This window comes from Tursiops truncatus, chromosome 3 (assembly GCF_011762595.2).
Source record: "Tursiops truncatus isolate mTurTru1 chromosome 3, mTurTru1.mat.Y, whole genome shotgun sequence".
Taxonomy (NCBI): Eukaryota; Metazoa; Chordata; class Mammalia; order Artiodactyla; family Delphinidae; genus Tursiops; species Tursiops truncatus.
The window spans coordinates 69,326,321-69,348,324 of NC_047036.1; the positions used below are offsets into that span (position 1 = coordinate 69,326,321).

Below are 22,004 nucleotides of genomic sequence, written 5' to 3' on the forward strand. Positions count from 1 at the left end.
CTAAATGTTTGATAGAATTTGCCAGTGAAGCCATCTGGTCCTGGGCTTTTATTTGTTGGAAGATTTTTAACCACAGCTTCAATTTCAGTGCTTGTGATTGGTCTGCTCATATTTTCTATTTCTTCCTGGTTCAGTCTCGGAAGGTTGTGCATTTCTAAGAATTTGTTCATTCCTTCCAGGTTGTCCATTTTATTGCCATATAATTGCTTGTAGTAATCTCTCATGATCCTTTGTATTTCTGCAGTGTCAGTTGTTACTTCTCCTTTTTCATTTCTAATTCTATTGATTTGAGTCTTCTCCCTTTTTTTCTTGATGAGTCTGGCTAATGGTTTTGCAGTTTTGTTTATCTTCTCAAAGAACCAGATTTTAGTTTTATTGATCTTTGCTATAGTTTCCTTTCTTTCTTTTTCATTTATTTATATAACTGATCTTTATGATGTCTTTCCTTCTGCTAACTTTGGGGTTTTTTTGTTCTTCTTTTTCTAATTGCTGTCAGTGTAAGGTTAGGTTGTTTACTTGAGATGTTTCTTGTTTCTTAAGGTAGAATTGTATTGCTATAAACTTCCCTCTTAGAACTGCTTTTGCTGCATCCCATAGGTTTTGGGTCATCGTGTTTTCATTGTCATTTGTTTCTAGATATTTTTTGATTTCCTCTTTGATTTCTTCAGTGATCTCTTGGTTATTAAGTAGTGTATTGTTTAGCCTCCATGTGTTTCTATTTTTTACAGATTTTTTTCCTGTAATTGATATCTAGTCTCATAGTGTCTTGGTCGGAAAAGATACTTGATACAATTTCAATTTTCTTAAATTTACCAAGGCTTGATTTGTGACCCAAGATATGATCTATCCTGGAGAGTGTTCCATGAGCACTTGAGAAGAATGTGTATTCTGTTGTTTTTGAATGGAATGTCCTATAAATATCACTTAAGTCCATCTTGTTTAATGTATCATTTAAAGCTTGTGTGTTCTTATTTATTTTCATTTTGGATGATCTGTCCATTGGTGAAAGTGGGGTGTGAAAGTCCCCTACTATGATTGTGTTACTGTCGATTTTGCCTTTTATGGCTGTTAGTATTTGCCTTATGTTGAGGTGCTCCTATGTTGGGTGCATAAATATTTACCATTGTTATGTCTTCTTCATGGATTAATCCCTTGATCATTATGTAGTTTCCTTCTTTGTCTCTTCTAATAGTCTTTATTTTAAAGTCTATTTTCTCTGATATGAGAATTGCTACTCCAGCTTTCTTTTGATTTCCATTTGCATGGAATATCTTTTTCCATCCCCTCACTTTCCGTCTGTATGTGTCCCTAGGTCTGAAGTGGGTCTCTTGTAGACAGCATATATACAGGTCTTGTTTTTGTATCCATTCAGCCAGTCTATGTCTTTTGGTTGGAGCATTTAATCCATTTACATTTAAGGTAATTATCAATATGTATGTTCCTATTACCATTTTCTTGATTGTTTTGGGTCTGTTATTGTAGGTCTTTTCCTTCTCCTGTGTTTCTTGCCTAGAGAAGATCTTTTAGCATTTGTTGTAAAGCTGATTTGGTGGTGCTGAACTCTGTCAGCTTTTGCTTGTCTGTAAAGGTTTTAATTTCTCCATTAAATCTGAATGAGATCCTTCCTGGGTAGAAGTAATCTTGGTTGTAGGTTTTTCCCGTTCATCATTTTAAATATGTCCTGCCAGTCCCTTCTGGCTTGCAGAGTTTCTGCTGAAAGATCAGCTGTTAACCTTATGGTGATTCCCTTGTGTGTTATTTGTTGTTTTCCCCTTGCTGTTTTTAATATTTTTTCTTTGTATTTAATTTTTGATAGTTTGATTAATATGTGTCTTGGCGTGTTTCTCCTTTGATTTATCCTTTATGGGACTCTCTGTGCTTCCTGGACTTGATTAACTATTTCCTTTCCCATATTAGGGAAGTTTTCAACTATTATCTCTTCAAATATTTTCTTAGTCCCTTTCTTTTCCTTTTCTTCTGGGACCCCTATAATTCGAATGTTGATGCATTTAATGTTGCCCCAGAGGTCTCTGAGACTGTCCTCAATTCTTTTTTCTTTATTCTGCTCTGCAGTAGTTATTTCCACTATTTTATCTTCCAGGTCACTTATCCGTTTTTCTGCTTCAGTTACTCTGCTATTGATCCCTTCTAGAGAATTTTTAATTTCATTTATTGTGTTGTTGATCACTGTTTGTTTGCTCGTTAGTTCTTCTAGGTTCTTGTTAAGCGTCTCTTGTATTATCCATTCTGTTTCCAAGATTTTGGATCATCTTTACTATCATTATTCTGAGTTCTTATTCAGGTAGACTGCCTGTTTCCTCTTCATTTGTTAGGTCTGGTGGGTTTTTACCTTGCTCCTTCATCTGCTGTGTGTTTCTCTGTCTTCTCATTTTGTTTATTAACTTACTGTGTTTCGGGTCTCCTTTTCGCAGGCTGCAGGTTCGTAGTTCATGTTGTTTTTGGTGTCTGTCCCCAGTGGCTAAGGTTGGTTCAGTGGGTTGTGTAGGCTTCCTGGTGGAGGGGACTAGTGCCTGTGTTCTGGTGGATGAGGCTGGATCTTGTCTTTCTGATGGGCAGGTCCACGTCTGGTGGTGTGTTTTGCGGCGTCTGTGGCCTTGTTGTGATTTTCGGCAGGTTTGTGCTATTGGGTAGGGTTGTGTTTATGTCTTGCTAGTTGTTTGGCATAGGGTGTCCAGCACTGGCGCTTGCTCGTCGTTGAGTGGAGGTGGGTCTTGGCGTTGAGATGGAGATCTCTGGGAGATTTTTACCGTTTGATATTATGGACCAACGTCCTGAACTTGGCTCTCCCACCTCAGCGGCACAGCCCTGACGCCTGGCTGGAGCACCAAGAGCCTGTCATCCACATGGCTGAGAATAAAAGGGAGATAAAAAAGAAAGAAAGAAGAAGATAAAATAGTTATTAAAATAAATAAAAAATAATTAAAATTTTTTTTAAAGTAATTAAAAGATAAAAAGAAGAGAGCAACCAAACAAATTCATCAATGATAACAAGCACTAAAAACTATAACAACAACAAAAAAAACCAGACAGAACCCTAGGACAAATGGTAAAAGCAAATCTATACAGACAAAATCACACACAGAAGCTACACATACACTCTCACAAAAAAAGAAAAAGGGAAAAAATATATATATATCATTGCTCCCAAAGTCCACCTCCTCAATTTGGGATGATTCGTTGTCTATTCATGTATTCCACAGATGCAGGGTACATCAAGTTGATTGTGGAGATTTAATCCGCTGCTTCTGAGGATGCTGGGAGAGATTTCCCTTTCTTTTCTTTGTTGGCACAGTCCTGGGGTTCAGCTTTGGGTTTGGCCCCGCCTCTGCATGTAGGTTGCCTGAGGGCATCTGTTCTTCGCTCAGACGGGACGGGGTTAAAGAAGCACCTCATTTGGAGGCTTTAGCTAACTCAGGCCATGGCAAGGGAGGGGTATGGAGTTCGGGGTGAGCCTGTGGCGGCGGAGGCCAGCAAGACGCTGCACCAGCCTGAGGTGTGCCATGTGTTCTCCCAGGGAAGTTGTCCCTGGATCACGGGACCCTGGCAGTGGCTGGCTGTACAGGCTTCTGGGAGGGGAGGTGTGAATAGTGGACTGTGCTTGCACACAGGCTTCTTGGTGGCTGCATCAGCAGCCTTAATGTCTCATGCCCGTCTCTGGGGTCCACGCTGTTAGCCGCGGCTCATGCCCATCTCTGGAGCTCCTTTAAGTGGTGCTCTTAATCCCCTCTCCTCGCGCAGCAGGAAACAAAGAGGCAAGAAAAAGTCTCTTGCCTTTTCGGCAGCTCCAGACTTTTTCCCGGATTCCCTCCCGGCTAGGTGTGGTGCAGTAGCCCCCTTCAGGCTGTGTTCACGCAGCCAACCCCAGTCCTCTCCCTGCGATCCAACCGAAGCCCGAGACTCAGCTCCCCGCCCCTGCCCATCCCGGTGGGTGAGCAGACAAGCTTCGGGGGCTGGTGAGTGCTGGTCAGCACCGATCCTCTGTGCGGGAATCTCTCCGCCTTGCCCTCCGCACCCCTGTTGCTGCGCTCTCCTCCGTGGCTCCGAAGCTTCCCCCCTCCGCCACCCGCAGTCTCTGCCCGCGAAGGGGCTCCTAGTGTGTGGAAACCTTTGCTTTGCTTCTTCACAGCTCCCTCCCACTGGTGCAGGTCCTGTCCCTATTCTTTTGTCTGTTTTTTCTTTTTGCTTTGGCCCTACTCAGGTACTTGGGGAGTTTTTTACCTTTTGGGAGGTCTGAGGTCTCTGCCAGCGTTCAGTAGGTGTTCTGTAGGAGTTGTTCCACATGTAGATGTATTTCTGATGTATTTGTGAGGAGGAAGGTGATCTCCATGTCTTACTCTTCTGCCATCTTGAAGCTCCTCCCTGCTTTACTTTAAATATAAACGATTTCAGAAGCACAAGTTTGAAGACATTGAATCATACAGAGTTATTACTGTAGTGAATATTTATGTGGGAATTTCATACCTGTATCTTTTCTTAGGCTGAATCTTTTACTGTGGCAGTATTTATTGTTTTATCTATGTTTAGGATGGATATTAAATTTTAGGTTGGTAATTACTTTCTTTCAGCATTTTAAAGATTTTCTACTTTTCAACATTTTGTCATTCTGTTTCTCTTTTAGAGATAATGTATCTTTTTTCCTTCACGATGTACTGTATTTCATCTTTCTCTGAAAGCTTTGAGATTTTTCCTTTCCTTAGATTTTCAAAAGTTAAACCAAATATGCCTACTGTAAAAATATATATTTTTTAAATGTATCTTAATGTTTGTAGAGCTTCTTCAATCTGAGACCTGATGTCTGTTGTCAGTTTTGGAAAATTCTTCATTAGTATCCCTTTAAACAGTTCTACTGCCACATTCTCTTTAATCTTCTGGGACTCATGTTACATGTTATATTCCTTTTACTATGTCCCATGTGTCTATTAAACGGTTTTCTATGTTTCTTATAATTTTTTTCCTCTCTGTGCCTCAGGCTGGATGTTTTCTTCTGATTTGCCTTCAGCTCACAAATCTATTCTTCTGTAGTTAAATGTGTTTGTTGAGGTCTTAATTTTATTTATTACTTTTGCCACTTTAGAATTTGTGTTCTAAATTGTTAGAACACTTGTTCTAAATATCTAGTTATGTGGCAGAATTCTCTATTTTGTTATTTTTTTTAAGCACTTTAATTACAGATAGTTGAAAGTTGTATCTGTCCTCAATATCTGGATCATATGTAGGTCTTTCTTTGTCTGTTTTTCTTTTGGCTTTTCAGTCATTTGATCCTGATTCCTGTAATGTCTACTTATGTTTGACTGAATAGTGGATACAGTGTATGAAAAACTGTGGAAGCTATGGATAATGTTATTGTCTCCAGAAAGGACTGTTCTTTTGCCAGATAAGTTAGAGTAGGGTTAGTTCATATTGATCCCCTCAGGAATCAATTGGAGGTATCGGTGAAGGCTATACTGCTTCTGGTTTGCTCTTATTCTGAAGGCATAGCTCTTCAGGGGTCTCAACTGAAAGCTTTCTCTTTTAAAGGCCCTGAACTCATTTGTCTCTCCCAGCACTGTGAAACTGAATGTGCTTTGTTAGCTTTTTAGCCTCTTAGATGCTGTTTTCTGCTTATTGCCCCAGAGTCCTGCCCTACACGGTTTAGGAATTGGCAAACACCTTGAAAAGAAAAGCTGTGGAGAATGTCAGTCTCACCTCACTATGATCTTGGTCCCTTCAGTCTGAGCTGCTTGTTCTCCAGTGACTTCAAACAGTTGTGTTTTGTTTGGTTTATATTTTATCCTGCCAGGAGGGTTAGTCTGGTACAAACCACTTTCAGAATCAGAAGTTTTCAGTTGACATATTCCATTGTTTTATGGTATTCTCAAAGCATCGAAGAGATGGTTTTATCTTTAATAAATGTTAAGCTTGTACTCTGGATACTTTGCTATGACCTTCTAACACTGAAGTGTAAGATATACTCTTTGGTTAAAGCAAGAAATAGAAATAATATTTATTGAATTTCAAAAACTTGAAGGCCCTTATTGAACATTTTATAAACATTTTCAAATCTAGTTGGAAAGGCAGCACATCTTCAAAAAAGATATAAGCTACTATCTAATATTGTACTTACATGTCAAATGAATTATACCACACTGCATACTATAGGAAGATAAGAACTAATATTTATTGCACACCACTGTTAGGTCATTTGATCCTCAGAATAAGCTGATGTTTCCATTAAAATGGAATGAGGAAAAACAGCCAGTTGTAAAAAAAAAATTTGAAAATAGGTAAAATTATAAAGAAGAACATTAAAATCACCCACAATCTACTGAGAGATAACCATTAAGAACATTTTAGGCCTAAAGAACATGTCTAGTCTTTTCCCAGTACATATAAATGTATATTATATATCATCCTGAAGCACTGAGTTTAGTAATATTTTATTTGCTTTAAAGTCTTTAAATTAGCTATATGCAATTCTAGCACTCCTGCTTCAATTTTATTGTAACTTTTCTATTTCTAATGCCTTTTAAAATTAATCTACACAGTACTGTGAAATATTTTTAAACTTCGATAGTTTGATAAAATTTCAATAGTGCAGACAAAAAGCTTTCTAAAATATATGCAGCTGACATTTTCTTTTTAGTAATCTAGTACAATGGATTATTATTTCTCTAAATTAAGAATTTTGTTAAGTTTATATAAATTACATAATTGTATTGTGATTTTTTTTCTTAAGTTAGTGTAAAGTTGGTATGTTAAACTTCCTAATAACTTTGTTTGTATTTTAAAGGCCAAACTGTTTTCAGATAGTGGTTCAGCACTTTAGTGAAGAACATTACATCTTCTACTTTGCAGGAGAAACTCCAGAACAAGCAGAGGTAAGTTAACTGGTTTTTCAACTACTGTCAACTTTATTCAGCTCTTGTTTTCTTTTTTAACTGGAATAGAAAGCTGTTGCATTTTAAGATAATGTGATAAAAAGGATGCCTGAAATCTAATTATGTTTTATTTTAAGGAATGAGAAGCTTTCATGTGTAAAAAAATTTTTTTTGAAAGAAATGCAGAAAAACACAGTGTAGGGTTATTAGGAAAACTCCATTTTAAATTGACCTTTAAATGGGCTATGATGTTGAGTCCAACTGAGAATGTTCATTGAAAATCCTCTGCAAAAAGGTTATATTCTAAGTACAGTCAAAAAGGTAAGCCAGTTAGTTTTGCTAATAAGCATTGTTGTTATTCACTGGTTGAACTGTGTCTAAAAATAGAAATTCAGTCATCACAAGGAAAAAATTTTGAGGAATTTTCTGTTTTTCTCTAAGTCTAGATATAATGTTTACTTTCAGCACTAGCCATTGATCCATGTGCAATGCCCTTATTAAAACTTTTATTAAGTTTTAAGTAATGCTGTGAAGAAACTTTTTTTAAAAATCTCCTTTTAAAAGTACTTTGATTTCTTTGAACCATAATATTTCTGGGGTGTTTAAAGGTATTTTGTAGAAATATGGCTATATTTCTTCTGCTTATACTCTATGGAAGGAACCCGAAGGTAGTTTAGAGGTGAAAGAAAGTGACTTTGTTGAAAAAAAAGAAGATAATTTGCCAACCCTGGATATGAGGCAAATGCTCCTAAAACTCTGGATCCTGGCATGGGCCCCTGACTCATAAATTATGAAAATATCTTAGGGTGTAGAATAAATTTGATGAATGAGCCATTGTGTTTTATGGCTTATAATTGAATATCATTTTTCCATCATGGAAAAATATCTCAATTGAATACTCATTATTATAATACACATAAAACCTTGTTTTGTGGGTATGTAGCCCTAATTTGCAAAAATAGGGCTCATAGTATTTTGCTGTTTGACTTTTTTTTTTAATGTTAGATATTGAGTTAGAAAAGAAACTTAAACTTGAGTATCCTATCTTCCAGTTATTTTATCATGTTCTTTCTAAAGATGTGTTTAACTTACATACCTGGATGACATTTCAATGTGTTTTGCATGCCTCACATAAATATAACATTATCTTATTGGATTTATCTATACTCTTTCCATATTCTGTTTCCATATATCCCTTAAAGTTCAAAAATACCACTGATCGTCCCAGTTTTTTATTACTTTGGTGGCCTGTGGTATCTCTGGTTATTGTCTTCTCTTTCTGAAAGCTATGGTAATTGATTTAGTCTTAAGTTTGCTCCATTAAAAGACGTTCTCTAAACACTGACAGAGTTCAGATTCATTGAAATAGCCAACAAACTAAAGACCTAATTGAGTGAAACAGTAGTACAGAGCTTTCTAGAAACATGTATGCCAAATAAAATATTTAGATTTATTTTTGGTAAACCTAAAATTGTTCTCTCCTTTCTCCAGAGTACTAGATCATTAAACATTTTAGAATATAGCTGCAACTTAATATTAGGCTGAAATATTGTTTTAAATATGTTATATTTAAAAGGCTTATAAATCACCCAGACCCCCTTATACATTTCTACCTATATCATGGTCTAAGGTAAAGATTAGAATGTTTGTCATCAAATCAGTCATCACATTATCAACTGGTTTTGCAGTCAGCCTTCCTTTCACAAAATGTATCAAGTTCAGTTCTGCTTTAGGGTCCCTCAAGTTTAACTGCTTAAATATATGTAAATTTATTTTCTGACTAATAAATTATCACTCATTGGTACTTAAGATTAATATAGAGATGCTACGATAATACAATCAATATTTTACAGAATTATAATTGTTTTGGTCACTGTTTTATTTTGTTGGAGCACCGATGTATTTAAAGCACAGGATACTCTGAGTTTAGAAATGGCAGTCTAGAGAAGGAAGGAACTACTGAATTTGGGGAAAAAACCCAAACTGTTGATTGGAAACTGCATAAACTATTGTATACTATATTTCTTTGAAATGCTGTTATTTTTTGTAGGACTGGATGAAAGGTCTGCAGGCATTTTGCAATCTACGGAAAAGTAGTCCAGGGACAGCTAATAAACGCCTGCGTCAGGTGAAACTTGATTTTCTTTGATTTGTGATTGTCACAAATTTGTGATTGTATTTTGCTTTATCAGTTTGCTCTTTATTTTTATTTCTCTATGACCTATTTTGGGCAACATTTCAAACACTTTAGAATTCTTGAGAGGTGAATCTTGTCAGGCATTTTAAAGCCATGCTCCCACTTGCTTCAGCAGCAGGAGAAATAGTTACTTCTTTATGAAAGAGAATATTCTTTATATACTTGCTGGATACTTAGCCCATAATGCCATCTTTTGAATACATATCAAGGACTTTTTTTCTTCCACTTAAAGTAACAATACCAAGCCAACAACAGAAACTATTCTGTTCGGCCCTATTATTATTATTTTTCTTCTTCAAAAAATTATTTTGGCCTGTGTCAGAAAGGTACTTACTGAAAAAATCATGTGACTGAAAGTACTAATCCTGGTAAACTTTAGGGTTTTTCATTTTATAGTAATTGCTTTTGAAACCTATTACATAACTTATGGGTAGTATCCTGTCTTATTTGAAACCTTCACATGCCTGCATGTTCATTTATGGAGAGTTAAGCTAGGCTTTCTCTTTCGTTCTATGTATGTAAACTCAACTTTATATCCTCCATTTCTTTGCTTTTTTCTTTTAGTTATCCCCAGATAATTGGAAAAAGTTAGGTAAATTTAATATTCTTGGAGTTTTGAGGAAAGTTTCTTTTTTGTACAGTATTTACTAAAGTGACTCTTGTTTTACTTATGGGAATTTCCAATAAGCTTGGTGAATTTAACATACTGTTCTATTGGAAGTGGATAAATGGTTATTATTTAGATGACTGAAAGTTTTATTCCCTGTAACCAGAAGTCTGATACTTTCCCCAGGGACATTTAATTATATGCATAATCACTGTGTTCTCAAAGCATGTTTTAACATTTTGAAAGCTATGGAAAATCAGATTCAATTTTTGTAGATTGTATCTTGTGAGAAATTTCAGGCATGAAATTATTATTTGTAGGTATAATAGTATATAATCATAATGATATAATAGCTAACAATGTCTTGAGCCCTTTTTATGTGCCAGGTACTCTGCTTGTGCTTTTATACATATCATTTCTAATCTTCACAACAACTTGCAGTGTAGACTTTATCCTAATTTTATATCTGAGGAAGCTGGGGCTCATAGAAACTGACTTGTGCAAGGCCACACAAGTAGTACGTGGCAAGAGGGAAAGAGAACCTGACACTAGAAGATAGATGGTTTAAGTTTTGCATCAAAACTGAAAAATAACTTCACTTCTTTGGATCTGTATCCTTTTCTGTAAAATGAGAAGGTAGAATCAATATTTTAAAAATATTTTCTAGCTGTGGAACTCTGTATAGAAAGAAAATCTTCCAGATGAGCATTATATAGCATGTTAGATTTTGATTTGGGTGGTAAGAGTTATTTACTTAAATTAATAAAGAATCCTCAAAAAAAAAAAAAAAGAATCCTCTTCTCAACTTCATTTTCTCTGAACCATTGTTTTATAGCAGAAAAGGTGTATTTCATTATTTTTGCAGGAATGTAATTGGAGGAATAACTTGTAAAATACAATTGTATTTTTTTTTAAGTGGGAAGAATTTATTAAAAGGGAAAATATAACTGAAGGTCATGTTTTCTGAAAAAAGGGGAAAATAAGTCACTATTTTGGGTTTTTATAATAATTGCCTTTGAAACCTAATGCATAATTCTTGAAATCTGGGGTAACGATTTCTGTGTTTTCTTTAGGTCAGCAGTCTTGTTTTACATATTGAAGAAGCCCATAAACTCCCAGTAAAACATTTTACTAATCCATATTGTAACATCTACCTGAATAGTGTCCAGGTGGCAAAAACTCATGCAAGGGAAGGGCAAAACCCTGTATGGTCAGAAGAGTTTGTCTTTGAGTAAGTCTTATTTTATCATTACATTAGATGATTTTCTTTTGCTGTAATGCATTTTCTTTCCTTTTTTTAATTTTTTTTTTAACTCTGTATCTAAATCAATTAGAACACGGTGCCAAGCTCAGGCATTTTAATAATACACACTTTTTTTTATTCTATTGTATTTGTTCACTTTTACTAGTAAAGTGCTATGTCCTTGGTTTTTCACCCAGTTATTAATATGAATTACCATTACTGATGAATCCAAAAACATTTACTAACATACACAGACAAAATGTTTACAAGGGTTTCCAGGATTTACTCCAGGAAGTTAAAGTTAGACAGTAGGGAAAGTGTAATTTGCTTGTCTGTATTCCTGTGTACCAAATAATAAAACATGTTTTGAATTTACTTTTAAATCTAGCACTTTCAGCTGGGTTAGCAGCAGAAATAGGGGGTTTATTCAATACTAATAAAGGAATTAGATAGTTTTATGCCAGGACATTTTCTTAATTCTTTTTCTCCTTGCTGCTTTAGTGATCTTCCTCCTGACATCAACAGATTTGAAATAACTCTTAGCAATAAAACGAAGAAAAGCAAAGATCCTGATATCTGTAAGTTGACACAGAAATTTCTAAAGTGAAAAAGCATGTTTTATATACTTTGGAAATTCATAATGAAGTATAGTCTAAAATGGAAATTAAAAAGGTGTGTAAGCAGTGTAACTTGAGATAGCTTCTTTTTATACTTCTACAAGTATTGATTGCTGTATCTAAAAAAGAAAAAGACCAAAAAGGCTAAATTGTATATACTGTAAACTTAAGCCCTTAGGATTAAAGTAGGATCTGCTCACCCTCCCTCCACAACGTATAGGAGGAAAAAGAAAACAGTAACAGTGGTCATCTTTCTGTGGTGCTTCCTTATCCCTTCTTCCTACTTTTTAAGTTTCTCCTACTTTCCTATACTTTGCATGTAAATGAAAAAAAGCACTCTGTTAAATTTTTTTCTTTAAACTAGATTACACTGCTCACTTCTGGTAGTCAGTACTGGTTCTCAGCAGCACAACTTTTCCCAGTATGTTTCTGAAACAGGTGGCAATGGGATTTAGCAATTCACACCAGAGTGAATTAGGTTAATCCTGAAATACCTTCTTAAAAATCAGGCTTAGGGGGAAAAAAAAGTGATATGTGTTAACAGAATCAAAGCCTGAATTTTTCACTAAAAATATATTTATTCTGTAATTTCTGTACTACTATTAAAATGCTTAACATTTTTAGTGGTCCCCATTATTTTTAAGATAAAAATCTAACCCCCTAGCAATGATACAGAAGAAAGGCTCTTTCCTGATCCACTCCTCCCCACTCTTACTTTCACTGTGGAATCTTTTGTATATCCTTCTCTCCAGCTACACCAGCTTTCTTATAGCTCTTAAATTGTCCATGGATTTTTAAAACCATCCACCATACCTTCTGTTCAGACTGCACACACACTCTTCTTTTCTGTTTCTACTTAGCTACACTTCCAGATCCTGTTACAAGTCAGCTTAAGGGGGTACCTGTTTGGAATGGATGTTTAACCTCCACAGAATGAATTAGACATTATTTCTCTGTACTTCATTAGCATACACCACTTTACAGCGCTTAGCATGGGGTATCATAATTGATTTCTTGCCTCCTTGGCTAGACTGTTACCTCCATGCAAGTCAGAGACTGTATCTTTATCATGTCTGTATGCTACATCCCTGCCTATCAGAGAGTCTGGCACATAGTAGGCATTCAGTAAATGAATGAAGTAAGCATTTAGTATTAAATTTATGATCTTACTGAAAAATCCTTTAATAAAAAGCATTTAACACTATAGATAAGATAGAACATTAGGAAAATTTGTGTGACTAATTACAGTGTCATCTTTTTAGACAGTAATCATTTGATATTTTTCTGTCACAGTATTTATGCGCTGCCAGTTGAGCCGGCTGCAGAAAGGGCATGCCACAGATGAATGGTTTTTGCTCAGCTCCCATATACCATTGAAAGGTATTGAGCCAGGATCCCTGCGCGTCCGAGCACGATATTCTATGGAAAAAATCATGCCAGAAGAAGAGTACAGCGAATTTAAAGAGGTATTAAAGTTACTTACCAGTCCAATTATTTTTAAAGGCATTAAGAAAAATAATTAACTTTTTTTCCCCCCAGCATCCCTACTGGAGTATAATTGCTCCACAATGCTGTGTTAGTCTCTACCGTACAACAAAGTGAATCAGCCACACGCACACATATATCCCCATATCTCCTCCCTCTTGCGTCTCCCTCCCTCCCATCCTCCCTATCCCACCCCTCTAGGTGGTCACAAAGCACCGAGCTGATCTCCCTGTGCTATGTGCTGCTTCCCACCATACCCATTGAGTTAAATATAGTAATTTCATAGTTTAGTGGCACAGTGACAGGCAGAGAAGGTTGAAAAGCCTTGCAACAGTATGACATTGCTTTGAAGAGACTATAAATATGTAGGTTACAAACTCATTGTTTTTAATAAATTTATTCAGTAGAACATATTCCTAAATGTATACATACAGAAGAACGTATTTCCTGTTAATGTTACTGAGAATGCTTAATGCTGTGTACTTTCAACAATCTTTCTTGATGTCATTTTTAGCTTATACTGCAAAAGGAGCTTCACGTAGTCTATGCTTTATCACATGTATGTGGACAGGACCGAACACTACTGGCTAGCATCCTACTGAGGATTTTTCTTCATGAAAGGCTTGAATCGTTGTTGTTATGTACACTAAATGACAGAGAAATAAGCATGGAAGGTACAGTATGGATGTGTTATGTGATACTTTTAAAAACTGGTTAATGATTAGATTTTATATATCAAGTATATATGTACTCTATCTTAGAACATATTAAATAGTTAAATCATTTTACAAAGTTACTTAGTTTTTCATTCATTAAAAATTACAGTTGGAATGTCATGTCTGATTCTTAGGCTGGCTAATATGGGGGGGGGGGTATTATCTCTAATACAACTTTCTGTCATGGCAAATTAGAAGCCGTAAGAAAGTGACTTCCGTGTCCAGATCAATAGCTCATACTGCTTGGTTATTAAGAATAGTTTGGTATGCTTACCATGTTCTCTTGTTTGTTTTTTGCTTATAAATTCATTGCACAGAAGTTGGGTGTTAGCTGCATTTTATTTCTGCCTTCTATAGGTAGGTAGTTTCCAGGCAATTTAGCTGGTCCCACAGTAGTTTGTAACAGCTTATAAATATGTCAGCGTAACCCATTTCAAACCAGCCCTTTGACTCAATAACAGTACTTGCTTCTAGGTTCCCCAAATAAACTGTAAAATCTAAAACTATTTCCTCCTGATCATAGAAAATATAAAAATATATAGATTTGTCAGGAAAGATAAAGTGGTGGTACATATTTTACACTGAGATTGTCTTTTCTGGCAATATTTGTGTTTTTTTTAGGATTTTATTAAAAGTCATGAATAGCCATATTTTAGGCAAATAAGTTAATTTATACGGGGGTTTTAAGTGACATTCTTGTTTGTAAATTAACTCAGATTTTTTAAAGCGTGGGCTCAGTGGACAGCAAAGGTGGATTCTGGTCCTAGTTTTGTCACTATTTGGCTCTTTAGTCTTAGATAAGTCATATAACCATCCAGAACCTTTGTTCATATAATATGGCAGTGTTAATTCTTTCTCCTGTTTATGATCTAATGAAGTGAAGGAATAGAAAGTCTTTTGAAGAGTTAAGTTTATAGGAATATAGGATGTCATTATAATCAATATTTAATGCTACATGCAAATAAACATAAAGAGCTATAATTATTTGAGGAAAAAATGAATTCATTTATATTCCAATTTGATTCACATTAGTACAATCCTTTACAGATAATTTTTTAATATATATATATTTATGTAGATGAAGCCACTACCCTATTTCGAGCTACAACACTTGCGAGTACCTTGATGGAGCAGTATATGAAAGCCACTGCTACACAATTTGTTCATCACGCTTTGAAAGACTGTATCTTAAAGATAATGGAAAGCAAGCAGTCTTGCGAGGTGAGTATTGCAGCAAAGAGCATATTTTAATAGGTAATGCTTTATAGCTAACTGCACTTCAAGGCAAATATATTAGCTGTCTGAAACTGTTCATCAGAACAGTTATACCTTTTGTAATACGCTTAGAAAAATGTTATGCAAACAGACTTTTCAAAAAGATGTACTTTATTTGGAGATTAAAAACCTCGAATTGCACCAGAAATACATGAAAGTACTCCTGCTGTACTAATGATAAAAGTGTATGCTACTTTCAGAAAGTGTGCAAACATAAATTGAAGTTATTGTTAGAGATTTCTGTTGTGTAAGTTCTATGTGACACTTGCTAATAACATCTAGGTTTCTCCTCAAAGGTTTTTTTGAAGTGGGGGTGGTGGTGGGAGGGTCAGAGGTACAAGATAACCCCCTCAAAAGCAAATAAAAACATCCTTTTAGATTATTGAGGCTTCAGTGTAAACTCATAACAAACCATTAAGAAAAGGAGTAGAATCTCATGTATATGGCTATTCCATCATTTTATTTTGAAGGCAGAGCAACTATAGAAGGAGGATATTAAATATATCTTTTATGTCTGATACAAAATAAAGGAACTGCTTTTGATAATGTATACTGGGAACACTCAAAATGTTAATTCTGCACCAAGTTGTCAATTTTTACTAATTAACTTAAGAGGAAGAAATGGATAATTTAGTGTTGGAAACCTGGGGTTAACACCATAGTTGGTCTAATAAGTGTAAAGGATACAGAAATGCAGCAAGTCTGCAGAAAGTCTCTGGACGTTAAATCCAGGCTAGGGAATTTAGATTCCTATAGATAAATTCTCTCCATTAATTCTAGATAAGAATTCTTAGATTTTAGAAGTTACTGGAAAGTTTTTAGAAGGGTTCATGATGCTGCCTCTGAGGCATTTGGTATTTTATTAGTCATTTAGAAGTCTTATCTCATTCAGAAAAACCTTTCTATTTTAATCAGCTTTTTTCCTCAAATAAATAGATTTAAGATAGGTTTTATAATAATATACGGTGATCTTTCTTTCCAATTAAATACTTCTGGTATATTTGTGCATGTGGCCACTGAAGCTGGGATTTTTTTGTCTTCTGGTTGGGAATATTATATTTAAAATAAAGTCTAATACAGTTTTATGTGCCTGTAAAAATCTGTGGTAAAATGTGGTAAATGAATAAAAGAAAACTTCATTAATGGTATTTAACCCAAAGCAACTGAAAACTGTTGAATAATCATTGCTCTTCAGTTGCATAGATGGGAATTAATGGTAACAAGTCCATTAGGAGTTCCACAGAGCAAACCCTAGTTAGCCCCACACCACCACCAAAAGACTAATACAGTTTGAAAAATGGAAAAATAGAGAACCTTGAAAAAAACTGCTTGATTACCTTGATTCATTTGCATTTATCATTGCCAAGATGCATTTATATTGATTTATTCCTTCTCTTAGTTAAGTCCATCAAAGTTAGAAAAAAATGAAGATGTGAACACTAATTTAGCACACCTATTGAACATACTTTCAGAGCTTGTGGAGAAAATATTCATGGCTTCAGAAATACTTCCACCGTAAGTGGTGAAATTTTAATTTGACAAGAAATTGTATATTTGCATTTTAAAAAATTTGTATTTCTAAAACATGTGTAAGCTTTTCCACTGTCCTGATGTTATTATACTCTGAAGAAGTTAGGGTTTTTAATCTTTACACGATGAATTGTGTTTAAGGAAACAGAGTGACTTGAAGAAACCAAAGTGAAATATTTGCATTAAAATAAAACAAATACAGGCCAGTATGTCTGGTTTATATAGTAACTTGGGGAAAGAATAGAAGCTTATCTCAGGTTTGAGGAGGTCATAAAAGACACGTATCTCTCCAGTATGTAGTTGAACATCTTGCTCAAAATGTACACGAGATAATTACTCGGTGTCTGCTTAGCGGCTTCCGGTGTTAGCTCGCTTATTCAGGTAGAAGTTAACTTACATTAAAATCTGTCTCCCTGGAACCTGTACTCATTAGTTCCTCTATATCTGCATTCCAGTACTTTTTCATACTTTTCTTTAATACAGAAGTAATCTAAAAATGGTAGGATTTCTTCCAAAGTAAATGTAAAGAACTGGTTAAATGAATTGATGATGCAAACTTTTTAAAGTTTTCCTTATCCTTTGCTAAATATCACTACTTGTAACAGAGAACTTCTTTTGGGAAAATGGCCAGTTGCATTTAAAAATGTCATGGATTTCGTAAATTAAGCTTTAGGCTGCAGTGAGATCAGTATTTTCAAGTGCTTTCTGTATTAAGATGGTTGTGTTATTTTGGCAGGACACTGAGGTATATTTATGGGTGTTTACAGAAATCTGTTCAGTACAAGTGGCCTACAAATACCACCATGAGAACAAGAGTTGTTAGGTAAGACTTACTGTTTTGTTAAATCATATAGCCTGCGCTGAGAGTCAAATGGATAATTGTGAAAATGTGGAGACTAACAGTATACAGTATACAATTTCAAGACCTTTTTTCTTTGACTTTTATGTCAGAGTCCTGTTGAATATTTTCTGAATTAAGATAGCTCCTAAACTTTAACTTACTTTGTGTTTTTGTTTTGAAGTTACTATGAGATACTTAGCTAGCAAGCTACCTTTTTGCATTTTCTAAAAACCTCAACATTCACTGATGGGAGGAGAGAAAGACTGGTTGATTTGTGCTGAGAACGAAAAGCAATAATTGTACAATTTAGATATTAATTAATTGGTTTGTTAACAGTTTGTGACTCAGGGCTAATCTCCAACCAGAGTCTACTTAGTTTTGAAGCTGTTACAGTGTGTTCATTGTGCAGTAATTAGGAGGAATTGCTTTGTCAAGTCATAGCATTTTGTAGCTTATATAGGACTTTGTTGTCATTTCCGTAACTTTTCCAATGAGGAAGCAGATCTGTAGAGATTAAATTGTTTGCTTAAGGTTATACAGAAAGTTAGTGGCTAAGGCAGAACTAAAGGCAAAACATCTAAGACCCAATCTAATATCCTTAACACTCCTGTATGCTTTTGTTAAGCACACCCCAACCCATTCAAGACAGGAGGAAATTAGTGCAAAAGCATCAGAGAATTCAGGGGTCTAATAATAAAATTTATCATATAGAATATATGCTGCCCATCATGTTATACACTATTAAAAAAAAATTGGGCAACTACTGAAGGCACCAATATCATATAATTAGTTTTGAAAATGTGTGTTAATCCTGCCCCCAACCTAAATCTTGTAAAGAGCCTTCTACTCTTTTTACAGATAAAATCTCTCTTGGTTAGTAATGATATGACATAAATGTTTAAGAATTGTAGATTCTGTATTTCTTGGCTTTAGTAGTGATTGAGAGGAATAGACACGTATTACAAGCATATAATGTTGCAGCACAGTTGTGTGTGATGTAAATGAAAACTTTTGTAAGTTTCAAACAAGTATATTTGTTAAGCAAATAGCTGGAAATTCTGCTATGTGGATTATCTGATACTACAGGGTCTTCTAAGGGGCATTTATGGCCAAGGTGGTGATTTCTATCCCTAGTTAAGCTTTTAAATATATGTGTAGATACCTAGTATCCCTCTTAAATTTAAAATCACCTCTAAAAATTCCCAGAAAGTGGATTTGCACACTGAAATTCTTTTATGGTTCGGTGTTGCTAGGCTATATTTCAGATCCAAAGACAAAGATATCAAAATGTTTTCAAGCAAAATTTGTGCAAGATTCTTCATAAATTACCTGCTATAAAGAAATCTAAAGACTTAATAATTGTATATTAAGAATAAATGCTATCTGAGAAGCAACACATTAATTTTTCTAAGACTCCCCAAAATTAGCAAGCAACATCATTGGGAGGTAAATGCTGAGAAGTTGGGTTATTCACTCTGATAGAGAACAGAGACTGTGTCAATTATTTTAATCTCTAAAAGGAATTTTATCAACTTGGAAATAATGCTTGTCTTTACAAAGGCAGGTGCGAGGTCAATTATTAGTGTGGATTCCTCTTAAGAGGAAATTAGAGAAATATTATCTACACAAAAACATAAACTCTACCAGTAACCGAAGAAGGGAGCAGACTAGGAATAGCTATATACACTTGTAGTTTTATTTTGTACTTTGTTCCCAGAGTAAGATTAGCAGGTAAAATCATATATGACAACTGTTATTAAGCCATGTGTTTTTATACTAGTTTTTGGTTTTGCTATTAATATTTTGTAATTTGAGAACTTTTTTTTTAACTTTAGAAAGCTTGATGTCCTTTTCTTCATTGCCTTAAAAGCTTTTCAACATTGTTTGTATACATTTTCATTTATCAAGAAGTCACTTTTTCCCTAGTACAATGGATTAATTTTTATGTAACTCAACAAAATCAGTATAACCAACTTCATTTATAACAGACTTTACTGAGCTGTTCTGTTTAAAGAAAGAAAGAGAAGTTAGAGAATGTTAGTTTTAGGACCTTACAGGACTATGTGTCTATTAAAAGGGTTTATTTGTACTCCTACAGTATTTCAGAAATTCTTAGTGTTCCTAAGGACACACCTTCCTCAAAGTAAGTATAAAATGCACTACTAGCTTGGAATACGTAAATAGTAGCCAAAACAGTAAATGTTACAGATACAACTTAAATCTTCCCAAAGTAAATCTAAAAATCTAAATTTGAGAAAAGTGAATAATGTTTAAGCAGCAAATATATGTTCTTAAAGTAAGATACTTTAGCTTATTATTTTCATAAAGTTGCATATTTGGTCTTCCCTACATTAGTTCAAAGTTCATGGTTCTACTAACATTTTTGTATATATATATTATTTTAATGTAACACATATTGTAGTTTTCTAAAAAAACAAAATTTCCCTCCCATTCAGTGGTTTTGTTTTTCTTCGACTTATCTGTCCTGCCATCCTGAACCCACGGATGTTTAATATCATCTCAGGTAATCAGCTTTTGATAAATTTTGAAATTAAAAAAAGTTTCATACTCTTTAGTAAGGTTACTCATTTTTCCTTTTAAATCTTTTTTTTTTTTATCCAATTATAAGACTTGGTATAAAACATTCCAAAGCACCCCTTTCTTCTTCCTTTTGGTACTTTACCTTTTCTTTCCATTTTGTTTCTTAACCTTTCTTTCCATCTAATATTTGAAGCCTGAGATGGCATGATTAGACACAAATCATTTATTTCCCATCCCTACCTATGTCTCAGACTCTTATGATGATGATTTTTTCCAGCCTGCAACATAGGCTTTTTCAAGTTGGGAAAAAGAGCTTCCTGTGTGCTTTTAACCCATGCTAGACCCTGTCACTACCATTGCAAGTTGGATTTTAAAATTATAGCTGCAGTTGCAATAGTACTCTGTGAATACTTATAAAGAAAGTAGCCCTTTGAGATTTCCCAGTAGAGATTTCTTGTCACCACCTATATAATGTTAATTGGCATTTAAACTCCAACAAACCAGATTCAGTTTTGCTTATTACCCAAATGCCCATTATGGATTGACTTTCAGATGTTGTAGACTTTTCAAATAAAGGATAAGAATGATATTTGTGACTACAAATGTAATCATGAGCCATCATTAGCAGAAGGAATCTGAAGTATTTTTGTCTTGATAATTTGAAGCTCCAAATTTTTTAAAATTTTTTGGAGTATCTTCCCTTTATAGCCATCATATCTCTGTAGTTATCTCCAATTGCTACTAAAATGGTTAAATCTATGGGTCTACTAAGAATTAAGGGTTTAGAATTCTTTTGGAGAGATTTATTTATCTGAATGTTAGACTCTGAACCACTAGGCAATATTATTTATAGTTTAGCAACTTCAGATAAAAAGAATACAGTCTAAAATCAGGCAGCCAGATAGACTATCTATAGGTTTTTACTGTTAAATAATTGTTTCAGAGCTTAAAATTAATAGAGACAAATATTTTTCATTTACATCCTATTATCTATATAGGGCAGTGCTTCCTGATTAACCTTTAAAATATTTTTTAAAAATTAATAAATTGCATGTTTTTCTCCTCAAAATAAAGCAGAGATTCCAGACTTTGTTATTGAGCTTTAAAGTGAATTATTTGAGTCAGTGGAGGCTGGAAGCAAGGAATTGCTCATATTGCAAATTGCTAACCTTGGATGGGTTGAAATTAGCTTTGTGAATTGTCCTGTAGGGTATGTGGAATAACAAGTCTTTTTAGCAATAAGATAAAGCTTTGAAGTATTTTGAAATACCCTGTAGTACCCTTTTCACAAACTAAAAGCACTGATAAGTATATTCAGTTTTTCCCCCTTTAAATCAAGCTCTTTTGAATTATACAGGTCATACTTTTTCCAAAAAACATTGAGTTCTGAATGGAAGAATATTAATATTTTTAACAGTAAAGAAATATTAAAATGCTAAATTTATAATGGTTTACTTGGAAGTACCTTTGGAGTTGGTGTCATTAGCTGTGCCCAATTCTCTTATAGATTCCCCATCTCCTATTGCTGCAAGAACACTGATATTAGTGGCTAAGTCTGTGCAGAACTTAGCAAATCTTGTGGAATTTGGAGCTAAGGTAAAAACATTTTGATACTTTAAAATGTCATTTATGAATGAAACTTTGACACGATAAAACCATGAAATATGGCATAAGTAAATTTTCAACAGTGGATATTTCATAAAGATAATTTATGATTTTGTTGATATGTTCATATTTTTTAGATGCTTTTAGATTTTACTTTTTAATAGTGGAATTTTAAAGACCACCATTTTCGCTAGTAGTATAGAAAGGTATTTTTTCAGTATAATTTCCAGTATAATCAGATTCTTTCACTTTTAAATATAAAAATCAATGAGCATATTTCTAAATGCACCCCAATCAATTTTATTATGTATTGCATAATAAACATTCTCTGTAAATATTAAAATTCGGATGAGTTTTTAAAACACCCATATGTGATCCCACTATCTAAAGATAATGACTGTTAATGTTCTGGTACGGATAATACTATGTCATCTGCTTTTGTTAATATTAACAGATAACAAGTATCCTT

At 34.3% G+C, this 22,004-nt stretch overlaps 1 protein-coding gene across 4 annotated transcripts in view; it reads left to right on the forward strand.

Moving 5' to 3' along the window:
* RASA1 (RAS p21 protein activator 1) overlaps nt 1–22,004 on the forward strand; it is a 108,843-nt gene that overhangs the window by 81,675 nt on the left and 5,164 nt on the right. The window contains exons 12-23 of one of the 4 annotated variants that reach the window (XM_073802275.1): nt 6,791–6,878; nt 8,929–9,006; nt 10,756–10,913; nt 11,427–11,503; nt 12,836–13,008; nt 13,542–13,701; nt 14,822–14,964; nt 16,418–16,533; nt 17,285–17,371; nt 19,488–19,532; nt 19,846–19,913; nt 21,438–21,526. In XM_073802275.1, the coding sequence (XP_073658376.1) occupies nt 6,791–6,878; nt 8,929–9,006; nt 10,756–10,913; nt 11,427–11,503; nt 12,836–13,008; nt 13,542–13,701; nt 14,822–14,964; nt 16,418–16,533; nt 17,285–17,371; nt 19,488–19,532; nt 19,846–19,913; nt 21,438–21,526 (1,282 nt within the window). The remainder of the gene's footprint in view (nt 1–6,790; nt 6,879–8,928; nt 9,007–10,755; nt 10,914–11,426; nt 11,504–12,835; nt 13,009–13,541; nt 13,702–14,821; nt 14,965–16,417; nt 16,534–17,284; nt 17,372–19,487; nt 19,533–19,845; nt 19,914–21,437; nt 21,527–22,004) is intronic. The other 3 variants (XM_073802277.1, XM_073802276.1, XM_073802278.1) reach the window with 3 other exon arrangements.